A 24,482-nucleotide genomic window follows, 5' to 3' on the forward strand; every position below is an offset into this window, starting at 1 on the left:
ATGCATGTACCATACTCATATACACAAGTTCTCACACAAAGAGTATGCATATACACAAAACACAAACAACAACACACATTAAAGGGGGCATGCTGGAGAAATTGTTCCGGGATTAAGAACACTTAATACTCTTGCAAAGGATCAGGATCTAGTTCCTAGCACCCACTTAGCATCTCACAACCATTTATAACACCAGTTTCAGGGGGATCTGACTCTTCTGGCCACCCTGGGCAATGTAGGCACATGGTGCACATATGTACATACAGGCAAAACACTCACATGTAGGTGGAGTTTTTCTGTCTGGACTGCCTGTTGCCAAATAACCAGCAGCCACTTCCCAAATAACTGACTCAGAGACTTAATATAAATTATAAATGCTCAGTCAATAGCTCAGGCTTGTTACTACCTAACTCTTACATTTAAATTAACCCATATTTCTTATCTATGCTTTGCCATGTGGCTCATGGCTTTTTACCTCATTTTCTGCATGCCCGCTTCCTTGGCAGCTGGCTGGTGTCTCTCCTGACTCTTCCCTCCTTCTTCCCATCATTCTCCAAGTTTGGTTGTCCTGCCTATAATTCCTGCCTGGCTACTAGCCAATCAGCTTTTTATTAAACAAATCCGAGTGACAAATCTTCACAGTGTACAAAAGAATTATTCCACAGCACTCATATACATAAAATAAATAATTGATTTTTAATTATGTATATGTTTGTGTCTGTGTACATAAGTGCAGGTTCCTGTGGAGGCCAGAGGTATAGGATCCCCTACAGCTAGAGTTACAGTGTTCTAAGCTGCCTAACATGAGAGCCAAACTTGGTTTCTCTGGAAGAGCAGCAAGTGCTCTTAACCACTGAGCCGTCATTCCACCCCAAAATAAATATATTTAAAAAAAAAAAAAGTGGACAGCACCTAAGGAATGTCCACATCCAAGTTTGTCCTCTGGCATCCACAGACACAAGCGGACACATGCATGCACACACAGGTGTCCATAGAAAGGAGCACTTCAGAGGATAACAGTACCTGAGACTGTTTCATAAAGATAGAAATAGAAAACTGGAAACTGTAGGTTTCCGACTGAATAGAAGCAATGCCTAGCGTAGTCTTTCAAGTAAGTAAGTAAAAGGGCAGTGGTTAGAAGGAAGACAGAAATTAATGGAAGATTTTCTTACAAGCTTTGTTTGGTTTTGTTCTCATATAGAACTACAGTGTGTTTATATCTGAAAAAAAATAATAACAGTAATCTTTATTGCCAGAGAGGTTAAGATGATAGTAAGAGAACCAAGATCCTCGAGGAAGCTAGTTCACTCCAAGCATGGTGCCTTCTATGGAAAAGACAATACATGAGAAATCACAGCACAAAATGATGAGATTCCTGATACTAAAGTGAAAGTGTGAAGTGTTAGCTGAATAGAAAAGCCAGTAGCTCAGGGAATCAAGAAGTCAGTTGGTACTCAGTAGTATATCCTCCCATGTTAGCGTCCTTAAATCAGTTTAGCATTGAACCACATTCACTGTAAGCCTTCAGTTTAGTGTTGCTGATGACACTGCTTGTATATACTTTCCTTGGTTAGTCTGATGTATAATCTTCATTGTCTTCAAGCATCTTCTCTAGTCCGTATTTGCATGCCAACTCCACAGAACCATCAGTTTCATGGCACCTTGTCTTTCAGAATACAGTAAAGCACAGCCAAACGCAAATTTTCCTTCTTCTCAGTTCATATGCTGCCTCAAAACTTCCCCAGAGTCATGAAATGAATACATTTTACATTTGGAGTCAAGATTTACTTTGTATAATTCATGTTGCCAGTAACCTTGAATTAATTCTGTCTCAATTATTGTTTCAGTCTATGAAATAAAAAACAGAACACTGGGGATGTAGTTCAGTTGGTAGAGTGCTTGCTTACATGCACAAGCCCTGGGTTTGATCTCCAGCACAGTATAAATTGGACATGGTAGTGGCATATACCTGATATCCCAGCACTGGGGACGTGGAAGCCGGAAAATAGCAAGTTCAAAGCCATCTTTGGCTATATAGTGAGTTTGGGACCAGCTTTTGTTACATGGGTCTCTGCTTTAAAAAATAAAAACTCCGGCCGGGCGGTGGTGGCGCATGCCTTTAATCCCAGCACTTGGGAGGCAGAGGCAGGCATATCTTTGTGAGTTCAAGGCCAGCCTGGTCTACAGAGCGAGATCCAGGAAAGGCACAAAGCTACACAGAGAAACCCTGTCTTGAAAAAAAAAATAAATTAAATAAATAAAATAAATAATAAAAACTCATTCTTTACCATTACATTTATCTCCTAAACTTTAATTTTGTAAAGACTTTTAAATTCCTTAAAATATACAGTTGTATTAAATCTTCAGTTGTCTCTTTGAGGTCAAGTAAATGCTTTTGTGTTTGCTTAAGAAGTCCATTACAATTCATTGCTTTAGGCATAATCACTTTCCCATTTATTCATCTTTATTCAAAATGTCTAGGTCAAAATAATTGCCACCGGCTTACCAACTTACCTTTTGTGTAAGAAATGCCATTCTTACTCTCCCAGTATAAGCATCTAATGGGGAGCTTGTCCAAACCCAGTACGCCAGGCCTTGGCACTCATCTTCTAATATGTTCAACAGTGACCCCCCTCCTCCTTCCTGCTCTTACAAACACACAGATTAAGTGTAGCCAGCTTACAGATCTGAGGCACATTTTAAGTTCCTATGTTGAATCAAATTTCTACAAGCTGATTATCTTCTCAGATTGAAACAAAACTTTGAAATACTAAAGTTCATTGACGTAGAGAGAGAAACCCAGGGAGGCAGTTTCTTGGGGTCAGGTTTGGGGGTTCGTTACCAAAGAACAACACAGCTGGGCAGTAGTGACACACACCTTTAATCCCAGCACCTGGGAGGCAGATGCAGGCAGATCTCTGTGAGTTCAAGGCCAGCCTGGGCTACAGAGTGAGTTCCAGGACAGCCAGGGCTACACAGAGAAACCCTGTCTCAGTGGGAAGGGGGAGAAGGGCAGTTGGGATAGACAGTAAACAGACTCAGGTTGGACTGAGCCTTGGGGTTAGGGGTAACTCCTGTCCTTTGTGAATCTTAGAATCCTAAACTGCTTAAACCAGTGCTTCTCTGATGTCTTCTAACTTTTTTGTGCAAAAATCTACATACTAACTATATAAGGTCGGTGAGTTTGTTCACAAATAAAGAGGTAGATACACAGCTATAAATATTTAAGCTCCCCAGGGCACTCCTCCAATCAGTAGCCCCTTTCTCTCCCTGTACCTGAAACACTGCTAACCTAATTTCTGTCATCATAGAGTTAAATGCTCTTGAAAATCATGCACATAAATATTTACTCTCCTGACTCTTTTGGATTTTTGTATTATGTGGCTCAAGCTAACCTGAAATTTGCAGTGTAGCTCAGACTTTCTTCAAACTCATAATCCTCCTGCCTCGGCTTCCCAAGTGCTGGCTGGTTTTCTTTTGCTCATCCTTAAATCTCTGAGATTCATCCATGTTGCATATGACAGGAGTTTAATCTTTATAATATTCTTGGTTTCATTGTAAGAATATAATGTATTCCTGATATTGTTAGCATTTGAGGTCATTATTAATAAGCTACCATAAACATTCTCATAGTTTTTGTTTTGTTTTTTTCAGACAGGCTCACTGTATGTGGCCCTGGCTGAATTGGAACTTACTGTGTAGACCAGGCTAGTCTCAAACTTGTAGAGATCTGCCCATCTCTGCCTCTTGAGTGTTGGGTCTAAAGTTATGTGTTACCATATCTGGCATTCTCATACATTTTTTTGTTAGGCATATGCATTCGTTTCTTATATCTGTATTTCTGTAGGATATTGTTGGTAGTTGTGCTGGTTAGTGTTAACTCTCAACTTGGAAGACAGTCTTTTTTCTTGAGTCAGGGTCTCTCTACATAGCCCCAGCTGTCCTGGAACTCACAATGTAGACTAGACTGGTCTTGAACTCATAGTCACCTGCCTTTGCCTCCTTAGTGCTGGGATTAAAGGCATGTGGCACCATGCCTAGCAGGGAAGAGAGTCTTTTTTTTTTTTAATTTTATTTTTCTTTATTAAGAAATTTTCTACTCCTCATGCTATCCACAGACCCCCCCCTCCCTCTTCCCACCCCCCAGCCTTCTTTCCCAAGCCAACCCGCATCCCCACATCCTCCAAATCAAGGTCTCCCATGGGGAGTCAGCAGAGCCCAGCTCACTGAGCCTAGGCAGGTCCAAGCCCCTTCCCACTGCCCATGCACCAGGGACAGATCCCAATCCCCCTGCCTGTGTGCCCCCCAAACAGTTCGAGCCAAACAACCGTCTTCTGTGTCCAGAGGGCCTAGTCCAGTCCCATGGGGGCTCCACAGCCCCCAGTCCACAGTTCATGGGCTTCCACTAGTGTGGTCCGTCATCTCTGCACGTCCTCCCATCATGATCTCGACGTCCCTCACCTACAGTATCTCTCCTCTCTCTCAACAATTGGATTCCTGGAGCTCAGCCTGGTGCCTGGCCATGGATCTCTGTATCTGCCTCCATCTGTCACTGGACAAAGGCTCTATGATGACAGCTGGGTTATTTGCTAGGCTGGTCACCAGAGTAGACCAGTCCAGGCACCCTTTGGACCACTGCCAGCAGACCAAGGTGGGTTCGACCTTGTGGATTCCTGAGAGCCTCCCCAGCACCCTGCCTCTAGGGAAGAGAGTCTTAATGAGGAATTATCTACATCAGATTGGTCTTTGGGCAGGTCTGTATCGAGTTCTCTTGATTGTTAATTGAGGTAGAAAGACCAACCATGAATGTGGGCAGCACTGTTTAATGGGCTAATCCTTGAAGTGTGCAAGAGTCAGGAACATTATCCGAGCATAGGAAGCAAGTAAGGATTCCTGTGTTTATTCTCTCTCTTCTTGATTGTGTATATTATGCTTTGGGTTCCTGCCTTTACTTCACCCCATGGTGGCAGACTGGGACCTGGAATTGTGGGTCAGATGGATCCTTCCTCCCCTGTGTTGCTTTTAGTTAGATTATTTTATCAAAGCAACAGAAATTGTGGGGTGTGGAGGAACCCTGGGTGAATGAAGTCCTGAGTGAATGTATGTTGTTGAGATGGTCAGAGCCATGTCAAAGACCATAGCATCATATCCATGGGGAATATAGCAAAGCCAGCCACCCCCTCAGGTTAAAGCTCAAAGGGATGGCAAAGCCTTCCTCTGGTCCATGCACTGATGTTGATAGTATGTGCAGAAAGTGTCCACCATAGCTTTCACCCCCACCCCCAATTCATAGCCTGAAGACTGCTCCCCTACAGAGGCTACTGCCAAGATTAGCTAAACCTGTCTCCTGGTTCAGCTGTATGCAATAAGTCTACCTCCATGTAAAATTCTATGTGTAATAAACATGCTGCTTCCGGGTGCTAGAGAGCCCACTCCACCTGATTCTAGCTTTACTGTGTATTGTGTCTGTCCTTTCTTCATTCTTCTCCAGTCAGGTCAGGTGCCCGGAGCCATGCAAGGACTCGGCAGTAAATGAAAATAGAACAATGGTTCATAGGAAAAGTATGGTTTAGAAGGTTTGTTAAATGATTCTCCAAGGAGATTGTACCGTTTAAATTCATAGTGACAAGAAAGTCAGTCTGAAAACTCCTCAGAAAACTACTATGATCCAGCTTTACTACTACTAGGTCAACCTGAAGGAACCTGAGTTAACATACCAGAGACACTTACAGGCCCATGTTTATTGTGGCTCCATTCACAATAGCAAAGACATGGAGTCAGCCTAGATGTCCATCAGTAGGTGAATGGATAAAGAAAATGTGATACACATACACACAAAGTGACATTTTACTTCACCTTAAAGAGTGAATTATGTCATTTTCAGGAAAATAGATGGAACTAGAGATCATAATGTAAAGCAATGTAAGCCAGACTCAGAAAGACATCACACTTTCTGTCATATACAGAATTTACATTTAAAAGGGAGATGATATATAAGACATGAAAATTGAAGGGGGACTGTACAAGGAGTGGATAGTGAGAGAAGGAAGGGGAAAACAACTGTCACATGATTTCATTCATGTGGGATCTAACTTTAAAAATACACACAAAAGACATGAAAGCAAACGTGGGATTATTTGTTGGCAGTGGGAGCAGAGAGAGTAATGGAGAGGTAAATATAACCAATGTGTATGGATATACGTGTTTACTAATATAATGAGACTCATTATTTTGTATACTAAGTTTTACATTTTTTTCCTATTGAGAAGAGAATTTTTCCCGTCCTTGCCCAACACTGTAGTGTCATTCTGCTTTATTTTAGCTACTTTAGACATATGCTAGTGTCTTTCTAGTTACTGATCATTTGTGTAGTCTTTTTATTAACATTTATTTTATTTATATGTCTTATTTTAGATTGAGTTACTTGTCTTTTGATTTGTAGGCATTCTCTATGTTCCAGATATGAATTTTTACTAAATGTGTTTATCACAAACATAACTTTATAATCTATCTAACCCTTCTTTTCATGTGGTCTTTTGAAGAATAGACATTTTTAACTTTAGTAAACTTCTATTTTTTTTCCTTTTTTGTGGCTTGTGCCTTCTTTTGAAAGGAATTCTTACCTATCCCAAGGTCATAAAGACATTTGGACAATAAACCAGTCTTAACTAATTAGATGATGTACATTTTCAGTCGTTCAAACACCCAAAAGGTGATAATACATAGAATTGTACTATTTTCTCCTATAAATTCTTACATTTTTGGCATTAGCTATGAACAAGTAGATAATTCCACTAAGTTGGAAATGTATTAACTGTGTAATTATCAATTAGGATGGGCTAGATTATTACTAATCATAATAAACGATCACAAAATTTCACTCGCTTCCCTTCCTCTCTCTTTTTTGCTATTTGTCCAAAGTTGGTCAACAAGGGGTTGTACTGTTTTGATCATGTAGGCCACCACTGAAATACACTTTCATGATCATTGTATATTAGGAGGGTGGCAGCATGACAAACTGCTTATGGATTCAGTTTCTGCCCACAAGCATCATATGTCATTCACATTCATCAACTGTATGAGTTTTGTGGGCCTTTCCTTATCTCAGATGTAGTGAGGAAATGCAGTCCTGAAAGGAGAGCTCAACATGTGAACAGCTGTGACCCTCACAGTAAACATAGATAAGTTACTTACCTCTCTGAGGCTCAGTTTGTCCATTACAAAATAGCTCTTTTCACTTGTAAGGATTAAATACTGAAATGCTTCTCAAACTGCAGTAGAACTTGGTACAACTTGAGTAAGTGTTTGGGGCTGGGGAGTTGACTCAGTAGTTAAGAGCATCCGTCATTCTTGCAGAGGGGTTTGTAGTTGGGATTTCAATATTTTTTTTTAATTTTAGTTTTAATCATGTATATTTGTGTATCAGTGTGAGTGTATGTCAGAGTGGGGGTTGCCTGCAGAGGGCAGAGGTGTGAGATACTTGGAACTGGAGCCACTTGAAATGAGTGCTAGGAACCAAACTCAGTCTTCAGGAAGAGCAATACTCTTAACTGATGAGCCATCTTTCTAGCCCCTTTATGTTAATATATTCCTGTTTTCTGCTTGTTTGTAAATGGCTTCTAGTTCATTCAGTCAATTTTATGGTGTTCTATATGTTCTGACACCTAAACAAATTTAGAATTTATGTAATCCTTCATTAACAGATAAGAAACTTGATCTAGACTGGTTTAATGATCCCAGAAACCACAGCTACTTAGCCTTACCTAAGAATCAGATTTCCTGACTCAATTCAGAGCTCTTGCTACTGCCTGGGGTTGCATCCCTCTATAATGGCTGTTGCACATGATTGTTTACCGAAAATTCAAGGAACTTCTTTTTCCCAAAAATTTTAAGTGAATTTGTTATTAAAAAACAGTTATACATCTTCTTTCAATGTTCACATTGCTACATCTTGATTATAATTGTCAGTCTTGCCTTTTAAATATTCTAGTGTTATTACTCACAAAAAGCTAAATTAGATAGTTAGGGAGATGTTGTGGCAAAAATAAATGACTCCAGAAAGATATGACTGTGTAAAAAACATAATGATGAAAGAATACCAACACCTCCTTTTTTAAGTAAGGTAATTTGGAGTCAGATTTCTGAAGGCAGTGAGATGATAATGGAACTAGAAATGAATCAAGTATATTACCTTCAATATTTATCTTACGATATAGTAGCAAGAAGGAAAACAGCAGGTCAGGAAACTGCTAATGAGCCACACCTGCTGTGGACTGTGATTCAAAGCCATGATGTTTCCTAGATTAAATGTACTGACCGTAGTTTTTCTTTTATGAAACATTGTTTTCTGGTTTGTTTGGGTTTTTTTTCATTGTTTCAGAATTTCATATTTGCATATGGTCAAATCCATCCAGGTGGATTTTTTTTTCCCCTCACAGGATAATTTCAGTATATTTTCACTAGGGAGGTGAAAGCAGGAAGCTCAGAAGTTCAAGATCTTATTGTCTACATAGTGAGTTGAAGACTAGTCTGCAGTATTACATGTGACCCTGTCTCAGTAAATAAACAAAGTCTCCAATTGTGATGGCAGTGTTGATCTTCAATTTGTTGTTGAGTCAGGGTTTCTTCTTGTAGCCCAGGTTGGCCTTGAACTCACAGCACTTATTCTGCTGTAGCTCCTGTGTGCTAGGATTACAGACGTGAGCCTGACTTTCCACTTCCACTAAAATAACAGTATTTCTGAAAATTAGAACATTAAAGACTGGAAAGTAATTATTCATAATTCTGCCACCTTCTAACTTGATTGGAAGGTGCTGTGCCTGTTTGATCTTTTTTCTTATGTATCTTTATAATATACTTCCTCATAAATATTTCACTGAAGACACTGTAACAGTTAAAAAGTAGCTTTTGTGTTCTTGCATGCAGAACATAAGAGCTATTTTGTTTCATTTTCACCACATCCCTTTGAGGAAAATAGTCGATTTTACATTTAGGGGTGTGGGGTACAGATTGTCATCTGTAAATCCTCTCTGTGGTACCACAGTAGAAGTCAATTCATGACAAAAGGACATGCTAACACAGCAAATGGATGTGTTTACTGTGGAGGGAAGACCTAGTCCTCTGGGATCTGGTTAGACAACTCCAAAAAATACATGTTCTGTCAGATTTTAGTAAATACGAAAATATGAAGAATCTTGGAGTGACCAAATCAGTCTTATTATTCTTTTGTTAGAGTTAAAGCTGATGTGGTTTTAATCTTTTGCCTAAAATCCATAGCTTATAAACCAGAGAGGTTCCATCTGTGTGAAAAGTGAGGCCTCGGGCAGGCAACCAAGTATTCTAGGGAGCTGGTCCCTAAGTGCTTTCAGTATATCGGATTGGAATTTTGTGGCCATTTAGTCACTTGTCTTCTTTAGAATTTAGAAGCAGAAAGTTGCGATAAGAATTGAGGACATTTCTACCTGTTTAAGCTATTAAGCACATTGCACTCGGGCCTGCTTGTTTCCGAAGAAAACCTTTTAATGGTAGTGGCAGTGAACACAGTACTGTCGCCTCCTTGTTGCTGAGTTTTTTTGTTTCTTCATCTTTTGGTGGAGGAAATCTGTATTACCCAGTGTCCTCAGGAGTGTTTTTTAGGTTGTTGTTTTGTTTTATGACAGGGTTTCATGTATCCCAGGCTGGCCTCAAAGCTCACTATGTAGCCGAGAATGACCTTGAACTTTTGTTCCTCATGCAGCTATTCCTAAATGCTGGGATTACAGGCAGAAATCACCACGCCCTTTTTATGAAGTGCCTGAGATTGAACCAAGGGGTTCGTGCATGCTGAACAGTCACTCTCCAGCCGAGCTGTATCCCAGCCCCAAATTGGATTTGAAAGAGTAAAAAATTTAGAATTTCCTGCCCATCAGAGAACCGTTTCCCACTCTTTGTTTCACGGCTGCCGAACCGAGCTGGCAAGTGTGGGTGAGAGAGAGGACAGAGGAGCATGCTCCTTGCACTGCCAATACCCTGCCCTAGAGCTTTGGCTAATGTTTTTCCTGGGACCTGTGTTGCTTCTGCCTTCTTTTGTGTTGCCTTCCCAAGACCCCAGCCTTGAACCACACTATTTTGGTGCTGTCTACCTTAGCATGAGACTGGATTTCTCAATAGTCAAGTGCTGCAGGCTAACTGTTCCTTGTCAGATAGTTTGCTCAGCTGTGCTTTGTATCCTTCAGCTCTCCAGTGCATCTGTAAATGCACAGTGATAATTAAAGGTCACCTTAGCTGTTACCTTAGTCATTGGATTCATCTCTGTCTCTATATCTTATCCCTGTTATGCTCATATACTTAAATATATACCTTTCCACACATCAGCCACTACCACCTTTCTACATTCTTTTTAGCTGTTTGCCTGACTCTAAATTATGTAGTCTAACTATAAAAGGATGTGAGTTTGTTGTTATTATTTTTATTGTATTTACTTCTGCCATTTTGCAGTATATGTTAGTTTTCCATTGCTGTGGCCAAATATCTGAGCAAACCAATGTGAAGTAGAACAGTTTTTTTCCTCATGGTTTTGGAGGATCACGGTTGCTTTGGCTCCATCACTTGGGACTGAGATAAGCTGGGTTTAATGGTGGAGAACATGGGTAAAGCAAAGCTGCTCACCTCAGAGCACCTAGGAGGAAAGGAAACAGGGGAGGAAGACAAGAATGAGGACCAGGAAGAGGAGGAAAGGGCCAGAAAAAAAAAATGCCATCTCAAGGTATGTCCTCGGTAACTAGGCCTCTCTTTCTAATGTTCCCATCATCTCCCAGTAGTACCACCTGCTACAAACCAATCCTTCAGCCCATGAATTTTCGATAGGATATTCCAGACCCAACCATGATGCTAAACATAGTGAAGTATAATAAACTAAACACTGTTTTAATAGCTTTTTAGAAATCTCATCATGTTCCCTGTTGATAATTATGAATGCCCCCTCCAGTTTAAATGGAGTTTCAGTATACAACCCAGGCTAGCCTGAAACTCACTATGTAACTTATCCTCCAACAATACATGTTGTGTCAGATTTTAGTAAATATGGAAATATGAAGAATCTTGGAGTGACCAAATTAGTCTTGTTATTCTTTTGTTAGAGTTAAAGCTGATGTGGTTTTAATCTTTTGCCTAAAATCCATAGCTTATAAACCAGAGAGGTTCCATCTGTGCGAAAAGTGAGGCCTCGGGCAGGCAACCAAATATTCTACCCTCTACCTCCTAAATGCTAGAGTTACAGATGTGTACAGATGTGTACCATGCTCAAATTTTAATTCCCTGATTTTGATAAACTTCCCTTAAGAACCACCAAGAAGAGGAGCTGGAGAGATGACTCAGAGGTGAGGAGCATGCACTGCTTTTCTAGAGGTCCCAGGTTTAATTCCCATCATCTACATGACAGCTCAAACATCTGTAACGCCAGTTCCAGGGGTCCTGTGCCCTTTGCTGGCCTCTGCTGGCACTGCATACACATGGTGCACATATACAATCAGGCACAGCATCCCATGCATATAAAATACAAATCTTTTTTTAAAAAAATGGAAAAATAGTTATCAAGAAGAGAGTGAAAAATACACATAGCTTCACAAAGTAAAAATGTTGAATTTTTGTGCTTTGTGTAATTAAAAGGAGGTTTGTTCTTTTTTTCTGACTATATAATCAAATGTCACTGAAAATGTCGTACATAGATGTTTAGTTACATGTGGCTCAGTATTAGGACACTGTGTTTGCCTAACATTGATGAGGTCCTGAGTTTAATCCCCACCTCTACCAGAGAGGCAGAAAGAGGTAGATGGGGGGGGGGGGGGGGGGGATCACATGATCTCCTATAGGGAATATGGCTATACCAACATGCCTTTTTCCTTTTCTCTTTCTTTCTTTTTTTCTTTCTCCCTCATTTTTCTGGGCTTGTTTGTTTAGTTCATTGGTTTGGTGGCTCTTAACTTTTTTGTTCTGAAATAGTGTTTCTTGTAACCTTAGCTGACTTTGAACTTGCTTTGTATACAGACAAGAGTGACCTTGAATTTCTCTAATCTACCTACCTCCACCTCCCAAGTGCTGAGATTACACTCCCGTGCCAGCATGGTCAGTTTATGTATGGTAAATTCAAGACCAGGACTCCATGCATGCTAAGTAAGCGGTGTATCAACTGAGCTATATCCTGCCCCCACATCGCCTTTTTACTGCTATAGTATACCAGGAAATGAAGAAGGTACTCCACACTAAGGAAGGGATGCCATGTTTTATGGGATTACTATGGGTCTGAGTTGGTCTTGGGCATTTACTTCCTTGTTTACTGCTAATAAAAGCAGTGTTTAGATAGGCTGTGTAGTTTGAGACCAACAAACCCCATAAAACAGCCAAACAAATGGACCATAACCTCCAAAGACAATACTGAGTTGTAAAATGACAAGTTTTGATTTGGCAGAGGAAAGTGGTGTTTTTATTTTCCCTGTTATCACAGTGCCTTACATAAAACTAATAGAAAACATTGCCTCTTTCTTTTTGTGGGGATTTTTTTTCCTTCCAGTACATTTTGTGTTAATAGTAACAGGGTTCTACCAACCGGGGTTCATGTTCATGTAGAGGAATTCACCTGGTTAGAAAGAAACTGAAAATGTCGAGTTTCTTTTGATTATGTAGTACCTTCATAGTTTTTTAGAAGATACTTGAATCCTAAGTTGGCAGACTGTTACTTCATAAACATCCTAAACAAGATGGCAGCTTTATGTTTGTTTCTGACTCTGGCCACTCATTTTCCTTTCTTGGTTTTGAGGAACATCTCTGACCTGAGAGAGACTGCAGACTGTAAAATGCTGTAAAGCAGAGTTGCCCACTACTGGCAGCAAACACATTCTTGATCCCATAGTGACTGGAAGCAACACAGGCTTGTTGAAAATGCATGAGCTACAGGCATTGTAGTAGATGGCAACTGAGTTGTTTCTTTTGTAGCAAAATTGCCTTCAATACAAATTACAAGTAGTATATTTTCAGTACAGCCCACTCTTCATTATTAATCAGATCAACAGACCATGGTTAATGTATATACAGGTCACAGTTTATAGATTTTATTCCCAATTGTTTTGGGTTTGTTTAAACATCCAAGTTGGTTGCACCTTCACAATATATCAATAATCTAACTACTTCACACCTACTCTAGTGTTTCCTTCTAAGCCTTCATTACCCTTCTGGATCTTATAGAAGCTTCCTACATGACCTCTAACCCTTTCCCTCTCCACCTGCCCACAGCCAGTATGATCCCATGAAAACATTAGCTCTCATGCCTTACTTATAGTAGCTTCCTTTCTCAGAATCAAAGCCAAAACCCTTAATATATCTAACCTTCAGCGCTTGGTGCTGTGGTTAGCTCTCAAACTACTGCTTTTTGCTGCTGACTCAGTCCAGTCCCAGTTGCCACCACCTTCAGCCACCTTCTAGGCATGGTCCTTTGCGCTGGTTGTTCATCTGTTTGGCTTGCTCTTTCTTCATGTACATACACATAGTTTCTCCTTGTGTCTTTTTTAACTCTTTCCCCCAAAGAAAACTACACTGGAAGTTTCTTAGCTTCTGCATATAAAATACTTCCTTCCCTTAAGCCCCTAAGCTTTATCTCTGCTGTGTTTTTTTTTTATTAAGCGTTTATCACTATATAGCATCATTCATTTTACTCAGTAGTTTTGGTCTGTCTTCCCCAGTATACTGTGATTCCAAGAGAGTACGGATTTTTGCCTCTTACAATCATTATACCATATCCCCAGTGTATAGAAAAGCCTAGAATGGTAGGTAGCCAATGGATATTTGTTGAATGGATGAATAAATGAATGATTTGGTTTCCTGCCATCTTGTTCTTAGGCTAGACTTCCATCGTTTTTTATATCAGTAATGGTCATAGGAGCCCGAGCTGAAATTCTAGAAATAAAGAACCCTATTTTCTACCAGTTATACCCAGCCATCATCTTTCTGTTTTAGGGTTTGGTTTGGCTTGGTTTGGTTTTGGTTTTGGTTTTTCAAGACAGAGTTTCTCTATGTAACAGTCCTGGCTGTCCTGGAACTCACTTTGTAGACCAGGCTGGCCTCAAACTCACCGAGATCCACCTGCCTCTGCCTCCTTAGTGCTGGATTAAAATGTGCACTACTACGCATAGCTTAGTTTTTTAATTTTTTTGAGGCAAAATCTTACTGTGTAGCTCAAATTCACTATATAGCTAAGGTTGGCCTTGAACTATTGATCCTACAGCTGCCACCTCCCAATTTCTGGGATTAAAAGCATGTGCCACCACACCTGTATGTTTGGTGTTTTTTGTTTTGGTTTGTTTTAATGTTTGTGGCTGTTAAACTTGTTCATCATGTCTGTGTGCCTGGTGTCCACAGAGGCCAGAAGAGGGCATGAGATCCTCTGGGACTGAATTATAGATATTGTAAGCTGCAGTATGGGTGCTAGGAATCGAACCTGGGTCCTCTGCAAACAAGTGCTCTTAACCACTGAGCCATCTCTCCAGTACACCCCCTACCCCAGTTTTTTGTTTGTTTTGTTCTGTTTTGTATCAAGACAAGGCCTCAAATTTGCGATCCTCTTGCCTCAGCCTCTCAAGTGCTGGGATAGCAGCATGTCCACCACACCTAACTGTGCCATCTCACTCTTTTTCTATGCTTTTCTTTTCTCTTTTTAACATGGCAGGCGAACCCTCAGCTACTGAGGTCCAAGGCCAGCTATGTCGGACTCCCAGAGCATTATTTCAGTACTTTACATACCGATTGCCTCCTCTACCTGAGCCCTTCCAGATTACCTGGACCTATCTTGTTTCTTCTCCTCCCATCTAAAACCCTACAGCAAAAGAGTTCTTTACTGGATTTCATTTAACTGAACCCCAATTAACTGCCAAGTGGGATTAGCCGTGTTCTCATCCTCACTGTAAAACATACTGATTAATGCCTACAGCCTACTGAATGTTCCTAGCTAAATGCTCACAGCTGGTAGGTGATGCTCTAGCAAGCCTTTGTACTTTCACTTCCACTTAAATGTGTATGCAAAGCAAAGTCAGTTGTATTTATGCCCAACCTGGTTATATACCAAAAAATATATATAAATTATATAATTGTTAAATATGTAATACAGTATTTTTTTAAGAAGCTTTAGGCCTACAGGAAAAATGAGGCAAGTAGAATTCTATGTACTCACTGTCCCCACACATCCACAGCCAACCCCACTGTCAACATCCTGCTCAGAATGGTACATTTGTTAGTCCCAGAATGGCACATCACCATAATTCACATCAAGGTTTACTTTTGGTGGTATACATTCTGTGAGTTTTGACAGATGTATAATGGTGTCTTTCCCACACACACACTGAATTACCCTACAAGAGTATAATGATATCCTTCCCCCTACTGAATTACCCTGCAGGATAGTCTCAATTCCCTAGAAATCCTGCACATTCATTGTTCTCCACACCAAATCCTGGCAACAACTACTTACTTTTATTTCATAGGATATCAAAGAGGTACACTCATGCAGTATATATGTATGTAGCCTTTTCATATTGATGTTTTTTACTTAGTAATATGTATTGTTTCCTACACACTTATTATGGCTTGCTAACTCATTCTTTTTTTTTTTTAATCTTTTGGTTTTTCAAGACAGGGTTTCTTTGTATAACAGCCCTAGCTGTCTTAGATCTCGCTTTGTAGACCAGGCTAGCCTTGAACTCACAGAGATCCACCTGCCTCTGCCTCCCCAGTGCTGGGATTAAAGGCGTGCACCACCACAACCAGCCTCATTTTTTTAAATTATTGAATAACATACTATTGTCTAGTTACACCACACTTTATTTACCAACCAAAGGACATTTTGATTGTATCCAGCTTGGCAGCTATGAATAAATCTACTGTAAATACCCATGCCTAGCAGTTTTTGTATGGACATAGATTTTAATTCAATTAGCCAAATACCAAAGATCATGAATGCCGGGTCATATAGTAAGAGTATATTTACTTTCGTAAGAAACTTCAATTTTCTTCCAAGTCTACATTTTGCATTCCCATACCAATGGAGGAGACTACTATTGCTCCATGTCCTTGCCAGCACTTAGTTTAGTCAGTGTTTTGGATTGTGGCCACTAATAGATAGTAGTAATTTTAATTTGCACTTAATTAATTACATATGGCATTGAATATCACATGTACTTACTTGACATCTGTCTACTTCGATAAGGTTCTATTCTGCCGGTTTGGGTTCATTTTTAAATTGTTCTTTTATTATTTTTGTTGTTGTTGTTGTTGTTGTTTTACACATACTTCTCTCAATTTAAAACCTGCTTTTCATTCCTTTGACATTTTCTTTTGCAGAGCAAACATTTTTAATCTGAAATTATTATTAGTTACTTGTGCTTCCTTTTGATTGCTGTTAGCATGGTTTATCTTTCTCTACCCTTTTCCTTTTATATGTGTCTTTATATTTAGAGTGGTTTTCTTTGCAGGTGATACATAGTTGAGATTTTTTTTTCCTTTTTTATTTTCTTTGTTATTTTGTCAGAGGGGTGAGAGGTGTGGCTGTGGGTACACATGTGCCACAGTACACATGTGGAGGTCACAGGACAACTTTTGGAGTTTGCTCCTTCCATCTTATGAGGCAGTCTCTCATGGTTTCTGCCACCCTGCATACGCCTGCATATATTAGCTGGCCAATAAGCTTTCAGGGAGTTCTGCTAGCTCCACCTCCCATCTGTCTTCCTGGAGGAGGAGTGCTGGGAATGTGGATACATACCACTGGATCTAGCTTTTTGTGTTTTCTGGAAATCTAACTCGGGTCATCGGGCTCACACAACAGGCACTTTTGCCCATCGGGTACCCATGTTCCCATCGTGCATGTGGAGGTCAGAGAACAACCTTCAGGAGTTGGTTCTGTCTTTCACCATGGTTCTAGGATTAAACTCATGTCATCAGAGTTGCTTGGCAAGCACTGTTACCCACTGAGCCTCTCCCAGGTCCAAGGAAGATTTTTAAAATTTCACCCAATTTCCTTTTTTGTTGCCCTTTATTAACCAAACCTACATCCTCTTGCTATTGTGTGTGGTGTATGTGTCTGTTTGCATGTGTGTATAAGTGCCCACGCACATGTGTATGCATGCATGTGGAAGCCTCAAGTTGACTATGGGTGGCTTGCTCTCCATTTCTTTTTTAATTGAGACAGTCTCTCAGTTGAACCAGATCTCACTGTTCAGCTAGTCTTAGCTTCAGCTTGCCTCAGGAATCTGTCTCATTCTCCCAAGTGCTGGGACTACAGGCAGCTGCTATATCTGCTAGCTTTTTACATAGATCCTCACTCTTGGTGGGGAAAGTGCTATATCCCCTGAGCTATAAAAGGAGGAAGAAATGGATGGGCATGATGGAGCTTGTCATTAATTCTAGCACTCAGAAACAGGCAGATCTCTGATTTCGAGGCCAGCCTGGTCTACAGAGCAAGTTCCAGGACAGCCAGATCTGTTAACATAAAGAAACCAGATGCCCCAAAACCATGTCCTCATTATGACTTGATTCCCCAACCTACTACACAAGAGAGAATGTATATATTGATTAGTTAGTATGATTAATATAATTTTTATTATATTTTTATATCAGTTATTTAAAATATCTTAAAATAACTCTTGGCTAAGTGAGTAGTTAATGTTGTAGAGAATTTTTAGGCTTCCAAAGCTAAGATGCAGACTTAGTTCAAAGCATAAACCTCAAAATAATAGGAGTTTTTAGGACTATAGCCAGAAGACTTGGGTAGATCCTCTGCCAGGAAGTATCTTGCATGACATTTATGTAAACTGCAGCAAAGAAGCAAATTTGTGTATTTACTTTGCCTTTGTACACATTTCCTTCTCCTTCTAGAGTAGCATTCATTAAATTTCTTAAATGCCTTGCATGGGATTTTAAAGTTCACTGTGACCTCTGCACTGGTACATTATCAGACACAGATGATGCACTTGAAGGGCTTTTGGCATTCAGTGGCTTAGCAGCCATGATTCAGTTTGAATCACCCCCTCCCTCATGGACCAGATGAAAGCTCATTCCCATGGGATCCGAGCCATGTTCTTGAGAATCGTTTTCTTTTCCAACTTACTGAGCTACTTTAGAGGCCTCTGGGTTTCACTGGGCTTTTCTTCATTTCCTTCTGTTGTTGATCTTGGCCCTTTATCTTCCACCCACTTTATTACTCATTTCGGAGGGACCTGACTGCTCAGTAACACTGAGAAAATGTATCTGAAGCCATATGGGTTGAGTAACACAAACTTAAAAGAGTCGGGGGGGGGGGGGGCGGCGGGGGGGGGGGGGGGATGTGTGTTCTGTGAACTTCCTTTGTTTATGTGGTCTGTTTATATGTTGTTAAGGTTGTGTTATCCAGCTGCCTCCCTACATTTCAAAAATGACTAAAGATAGCTTGTGAACTCTTAAGAGAGCCATGTTGACATAGTGAACGAAAAAACACTTCATTTGTTCCCTACCAAATAATGTCTCTCCTTTTGAGATGAGGGAGCAATGCCAAAATCTTTAGATGGCCAGTTTCGAGGTTCTTGAGAGGCCAGTGACTTCTAGGGACACTTTTAGAAATAAGTCAACCAAGTCCTTGTTAGGTTGGAGGCTATGTGACTGTTTCTTCAGTACAGTTAGGCTGTGGTATCCAACTATCTCTTTTTGAGGGGAAGGAACCAGGTAAAATGAACATTAACATTGGTGTTAGTAACCCTGAAAGCTCATGCTCTCATCTGGTTTTATATAATATGAATTAAAATTTAAGTACATTTCAGTTAGGATCATTCTAGAAAACAAGTGGAATTCTATAGTATTTGTCAGAGCCATTCCTCTGTAAGTACCTTGTCTTAAGAAACTGAAAATGGTTCTCAAGCCTTCCTGCACATCACATGAATGAATGCCTTCCTCTGCCTTCTAGGCTCTATATGCCGTAATTCATAAGATAAATACAGAGAGGCTTTTTTTGTCACATTCAACTATTTATGGATCTTGGTCTGCTAAATAATAAATTTCAAAGTGAAATTAAGTAAGAACAAGAAATAAAGCATCAGTTTTAGTGTTTGGGAAGTAAACCACTCCATTGAACATTGAGATGCGGTCGGTGTTCCTGCAGCTTCTTCCTGTTTCCCCCTGAGCCGGATGAACACTGGCTCAGTAGAGCTCCTGTGCTCGCCTTTAATCGCCCCTCACTGGAGCCCCTCACCAGCAGCACTGAGAGGACTGCCAAGGGCCTTCTCAGTGAATTCGAGTCATTTACTTCTCAATTCGCCCACTGATTGAGGCCTTCTCTCTTGAGTGCTTTGCAGTTCCACTTAAGTGGCTGATGTTTGGGGTCACTATTGAATGTTTTGTGTGAATATCACTTTCATGATGAATTGGCTGCTGCTGCTTTTAACTGTATGGGGTGAAGCCCTTGGTGGTAAACCTTGAAAGGGAAAAATCCTTCTCTGTAGAGATATGCTAAATGAAATTACTCTCTTTTTTATCACTTTGTCCTTTTATCCTTGCAGTCCGATAACCTCAGGTTCCTGTGATTTATTTGTTTTCTTCAATTAAGCTGAGCTGTTTCCTGTACCCAGGTGCATGCTATTTATGTTGTGGGTTTTGACAGTGGAGTGGTGCACATTTCTGACCTGGAAGTGTGGTTTCTTTGACTCAGAACCACATCAGTATGCCTTCCATCTACTTCCTTTGCACTATTTCCTTTTTCAAGGGCTTGGTGTGTCACCATTTAATCCAAGCATGATTCATGTGGGACTAAGAGCTGGTGATGTTGTAATAATAATACTGTATATATAGTAATACTCAAAACACTTGCTGTCTTAGCCTTTCTCTGTTTATGAAGTACTTTCTGCTTAATCCCTCTCAATAACTCTGTAAGTTAAATCAGCAGTTTTGTCTGTGTCTATGCTGGTGAAATTTTAGCTTAAAGTGGTTGGTTAAATATCTCTTGCTCAAGGTTGCAGTGGTTCTGGGTCACTCCACCTAAAAATCTCCACAGGAAATGAATACTTTTGAAGGGCTGGGGAGAAGGTGCAGTTGGTAAAAGTATTTGCTGTGCAGGCCTCACAGTGGAAGGAGAGCCTCTGACCTCCACATGCAAACCATGGCCCACACACACACTCACACACACACACACACACACACACACACACACACACACTCACACACACGTTATGTACACACAAGAACAATAAATTAAGTTGTTTTACTTTATTAAAGAACACTTCAGAGAATGAATAAAGGTTTTCCAAAGCATGTCCTGCTTATTAAAACTGGACTTGTTTTTATTTGTGTGTATGTGTAGTGTATGTATGTGTGGGGTATACACATGTATGCACATGTACACATCCATGCCTGCACACAGAGGCCAGAGAAGACCATCAGGTGTCCTGTCCTACCACTTTCTAACATAAGACAGGGCTTCTCACTGAACCTGGAGCTCACTATTTCAGCTAGTCCGGCCGACCAGCAAGCCCTGTGACTCCTTCCTGCCCCCTCTCCCAGCACTGGGTTTATAGGTACACTGGGGGGGGGGGGGGGGGCGTGTACGTGAGTGCTGAGGATTAAACTCCCGGGCCTCTTGCTTGCACAGCTGCCACCCTTACTTACCCACTAAGCCCCCAACTTGTTTTTAGTCTGGTTAGTTGATAAAGACCGTGGCTAAAAGCCCATTAACCACAGCATTTGAATTGATGTGTCCAAGTCAGGAAAACAAACATTTAGGTCAGTTTCTATTCTATTGCTGATGTAATAAAGCTAAGAAAGGCAGGCCCTTAACTTAGTGGAACTTGAACCAGAAGTAATTAAGCCATTAATATTTTTTTATGACTATCTCTTCCTTTCAGGGAGATGGAAAACTTGATGACTACTTCTACCCTGCCGCCCCTTTTCGCAGATGAAGATGGTTCCAAGGAGAGTAATGATCTGGCTGCAGCTGGGTAAGCAGCTGCTTTGGGACATTAGACTTTTGCAGAGGCTTCAAAACACAGTTTCTGAGAAAGTATGAGGTGCTCATGAGGCAGTTTTCTACCGTAGGAGTGGAAGGTGCATGTGTTGGACTTTTCCGAGAGAGCTGTTGTGAACTGCTTTGTAATGTCCTCTCAGCTGTCTTCCAGTGCTCTCGTCCCTGTACACTGGTACAGCAGCACTGTGGGCCTGGTGCAGGGAGTACCCGAAACAGGGGACACTCTGAAAATCCAATCTCCTTTCTCTGTAAGCTGCCACAGTTTTTCATTTTTTTCCCCCAGAGATTAGACCTGTGTGTGGTTTGTGTGTGCATATGAGCAGATGGAAGTGGGATATGAACTAGTTTTGGGTCTGAGGAGTTAGCCAACAAGCCCCAGTGATCTTCCTGCCTCCATGTCCTTTAGTGCTGGGGTTGCAGGTATGCACAGGGCTATTCCTGGCATTTACATGGGTGCTGGGATCCAAACTCTGGCCCTAAAGCACTTTTAAACGCTGAGCTATCTCTTCAGCCCAAGTTCCAGCTTTTGTTAGGATTCTTCCTTCAAGTGTTTAGAAACTAAGGCAGGAGAGGTGGCTCAGTGGTTAGAGCACTGGCTGTTCTTCCAGAACACCTAGCTTCGGTTCCCAGCACCCACATTCCCAGCTCAACAACCTTCTATAACTCTAGTTCCAGGGGATCTGATGCCTTCTGGCCTCAGAGGGCATTGTGTGCATGTGGTACACAGGCATACATACAGGCACAACCACCCGTACACATAAAAATAAGTAATTTGTTTAATTTATTTTTATTTTAGGAGCATTGGTGTTTTGCCTGCATGTATATTTGTGTGAGGGTGTCAGATCTTGGAGTTACAGACAGTTGTGAGCTGCCATGTGGGTGCCTGGAATTGAACCTCGGTCCTTTGGTTAAAGTGCTTTTAACTGCTGAGCCATCTTTCCAGCCCCAAATAATTTTTTTAAATTAAAAAAAAAAAAAGATGCTTCAACACTTTAGCCAACTTCTTGTTTCTCCCATCACTTTTCCATGGAATCATTGGACAAACCTATAAAGGAATTCAAAGAAAAGTTAATAGCAGCATCCACCTCTTACCTTGAAATTCTCTGTTCCACTTGAGAAGGATTTTTTGTTTTGTTTTGATTTGGGGTTTTTGGTTTTTGGTTTGTTTGGCTGGTTGGTTTGGTTTTTCGAGACAGGGTCTCTCTCTCTCTCTCTCTCTCTCTCTCTCTCTCTCTCTCTCTCTCTCTCTCTGTAGACCTAGTTGTTCTGGAACTTGCTCTGTAGACCAGGCCAGCCTCGAATTCAGATCCACCTGCCTCTGTCTCCCAAGTGCTGGGATTAAAGGTGTGTACCACCACTCCTGGCTTCACTTGAGGTTTTGTTTTGTTTTGTTTTGTTTATCTTTTCTTGATATTTATAAGCTGTTTGCCAAAGAAGAAATATATTCATTAATAGATTCAAGTGCTAGCTAATCCCTAAGATGAATTATTTTAATATTCCTTAAAGCCCTTTAAAAAATAACCCATATTATGTAATTCTGTTTTCTACCCTCACATTCATTTCTCGGCCTCATTAATATCTCTGCCTTTTGACCTCACTGCTTAAATGAAATTGTTCCCCAAGACTTTTCTAAAGGCTGCCTGGTTACTAGATTAATTCATTCAGGAAAAGTGTTCAGTGTGGCCAGGCAAGGTGGCGCATGCCTTTAAGGTCAGCATTGGGAGGCAGAAGCAGGCAGATCTCTGTGAGTTCAAGTCCAGCGAGGGCTGCATAGTGAGATGCTATCTCAAAACAAGGTTTTCTTCCCAGTTGTATACCAAAGAGTGATCAAAAGCAAAGGTCAAAAGAAACAACAAGCTTAGTCTTTTTATTTTATTTTTTACTTGTAGGGTGACACTATCTCACTGTGTAGCCCAAGCTGGCCTGGAACTCGGTCTGTAGAACAGGCTATCCTCAAACTTTAGGCACTCCTTCTGCCTCTGCCTCCTGGGTGCTGGAATTATAGGCATGGGCCACTTCTTTATCCTTTTTGGTTTTGGTTTTTAGTTTTTCAAGACAGGGTTTCTCTGTGTTAACAGCTCTGGCTGTCCTGGAACTCACTCTGTAGAGCAGGCTGGCCTTGAACTCACAGAGATCCGCCTGCCTCTGCCTCCCAAGTGCTGGGATTAAAGGTTTGCAACACCATGCCCGTCTATTTCTTTGTCCTTTTACAGCTCAAATTCTGACAGAAAAATTGGGACACTCAACAGGCTAAGTCAGTAGGCTGCCTGTCGTGGATAGGAACTGTGGAGGGAGAAGCAAAGCGGGCGGGGGGGGGGGGGGGGTGGACTAGGAAGAGTTGGGGTACAGTTTTAGACAGCAGCCACGAAAGCACTTAATGAGAACGTGGTTTGAGTAATGTGCTCCCTCCTCAAAAGAAGTCAGTTCACTGCACGTTATTATCCAAGGAAGATTTTTATGGGCAGAGGAAGCAATCAAGGCAAAAGCCTGGAAGTAAGGCTGTCTCTTACTTTGCAGAAATAGCCAGAAAGGCAGTGTGACTAAAGCAGCAGATTGAAGGGTGAGGGGCAGCAGAGGACTCTATGGGCGCTTCTTTGGTGTACCAATGAATTGCCTGGAGACTGCATTAACATGCAGATTCTGATTTAGAAAATCTAAGGTAAGGCCAGAGATTCTGTGTTTCTAACAAGCTCCCAGGTAATGCCGTAGATGCTGACAGGCCCATACTCTAAGTGGGAAGGGCGGTATGTAGGACCATAAGATCTTTTACCCTTCACTGTAAACACTGGAGGTTTTGAACAGAATAATAAGATCTGACTGACTTCTTAATCAGACTGTTGTGCTGCCAGTGGGGCAGAAGTGAGCCCGGGCTGGAGCACGGAGACATGATGGCCTGAAGAGCACCACTCATAGCCTTGACAAGGACGTTTTTGGTGAGATTGTGAAGGGAAAAAAAAACCTCATTGGAGTGTGTTTCTAAGATGTGGGAATGAAGTTAGTGAGATGTATAGAATTCTAGATGTATTTTGATAATAGACCAAACAGGATTTGACTGCGAAACCAGATGAGCAATGTGAAAAGGGAGAAAAGAACAAAGACATTTCAAAGCTTTGACATCACTAGTTGGAAAGATGGAGTCACCACTCACTTAGGTGGGGGAACTGAACAGTTAGGGGAAGGAAGCTTGGTCAGGAAACTATAAAACTGAGCTGCTTATTAGAGCTTCAAGCGGGGATGTCAATCAGGCAGTGTCGTACCAGGTTCTGACGTTCCAGGCAGTTTAGGCTAGAAAGAAAAAGTTGAGATCATCAGCATCTAGCTAGTATTAACTCCATGAGACTAGATAAAAATCACCGAAGGAATGAGCACTGTGTGGAGAGGGAGAGGGGAAACTCCAACATCTAGAAGACAGACAGAGAAGGAATAGTAAGCCACAATCCACAGTGAGAGCTGAGAGGCAGCAGAATAAACAGACACACGA

At 41.0% G+C, this 24,482-nt stretch overlaps 1 protein-coding gene across 1 annotated transcript in view; it reads left to right on the forward strand.

Annotated features, from left to right (window-relative positions):
- Hmg20a (high mobility group 20A) overlaps nucleotides 1–24,482 on the forward strand; it is an 80,945-nt gene that overhangs the window by 27,367 nt on the left and 29,096 nt on the right. The window contains exon 2 of the mRNA XM_052761201.1: nucleotides 20,883–20,975. Within this exon, the coding sequence (XP_052617161.1) occupies nucleotides 20,887–20,975 (89 nt within the window). The 5' untranslated portion in view covers nucleotides 20,883–20,886. The remainder of the gene's footprint in view (nucleotides 1–20,882; nucleotides 20,976–24,482) is intronic.

The sequence above is a fragment of the Peromyscus californicus genome, unplaced genomic scaffold (genome assembly GCF_007827085.1).
Source record: "Peromyscus californicus insignis strain IS unplaced genomic scaffold, ASM782708v3 Scaffold_11__1_contigs__length_118956290, whole genome shotgun sequence".
Taxonomy (NCBI): Eukaryota; Metazoa; Chordata; class Mammalia; order Rodentia; family Cricetidae; genus Peromyscus; species Peromyscus californicus.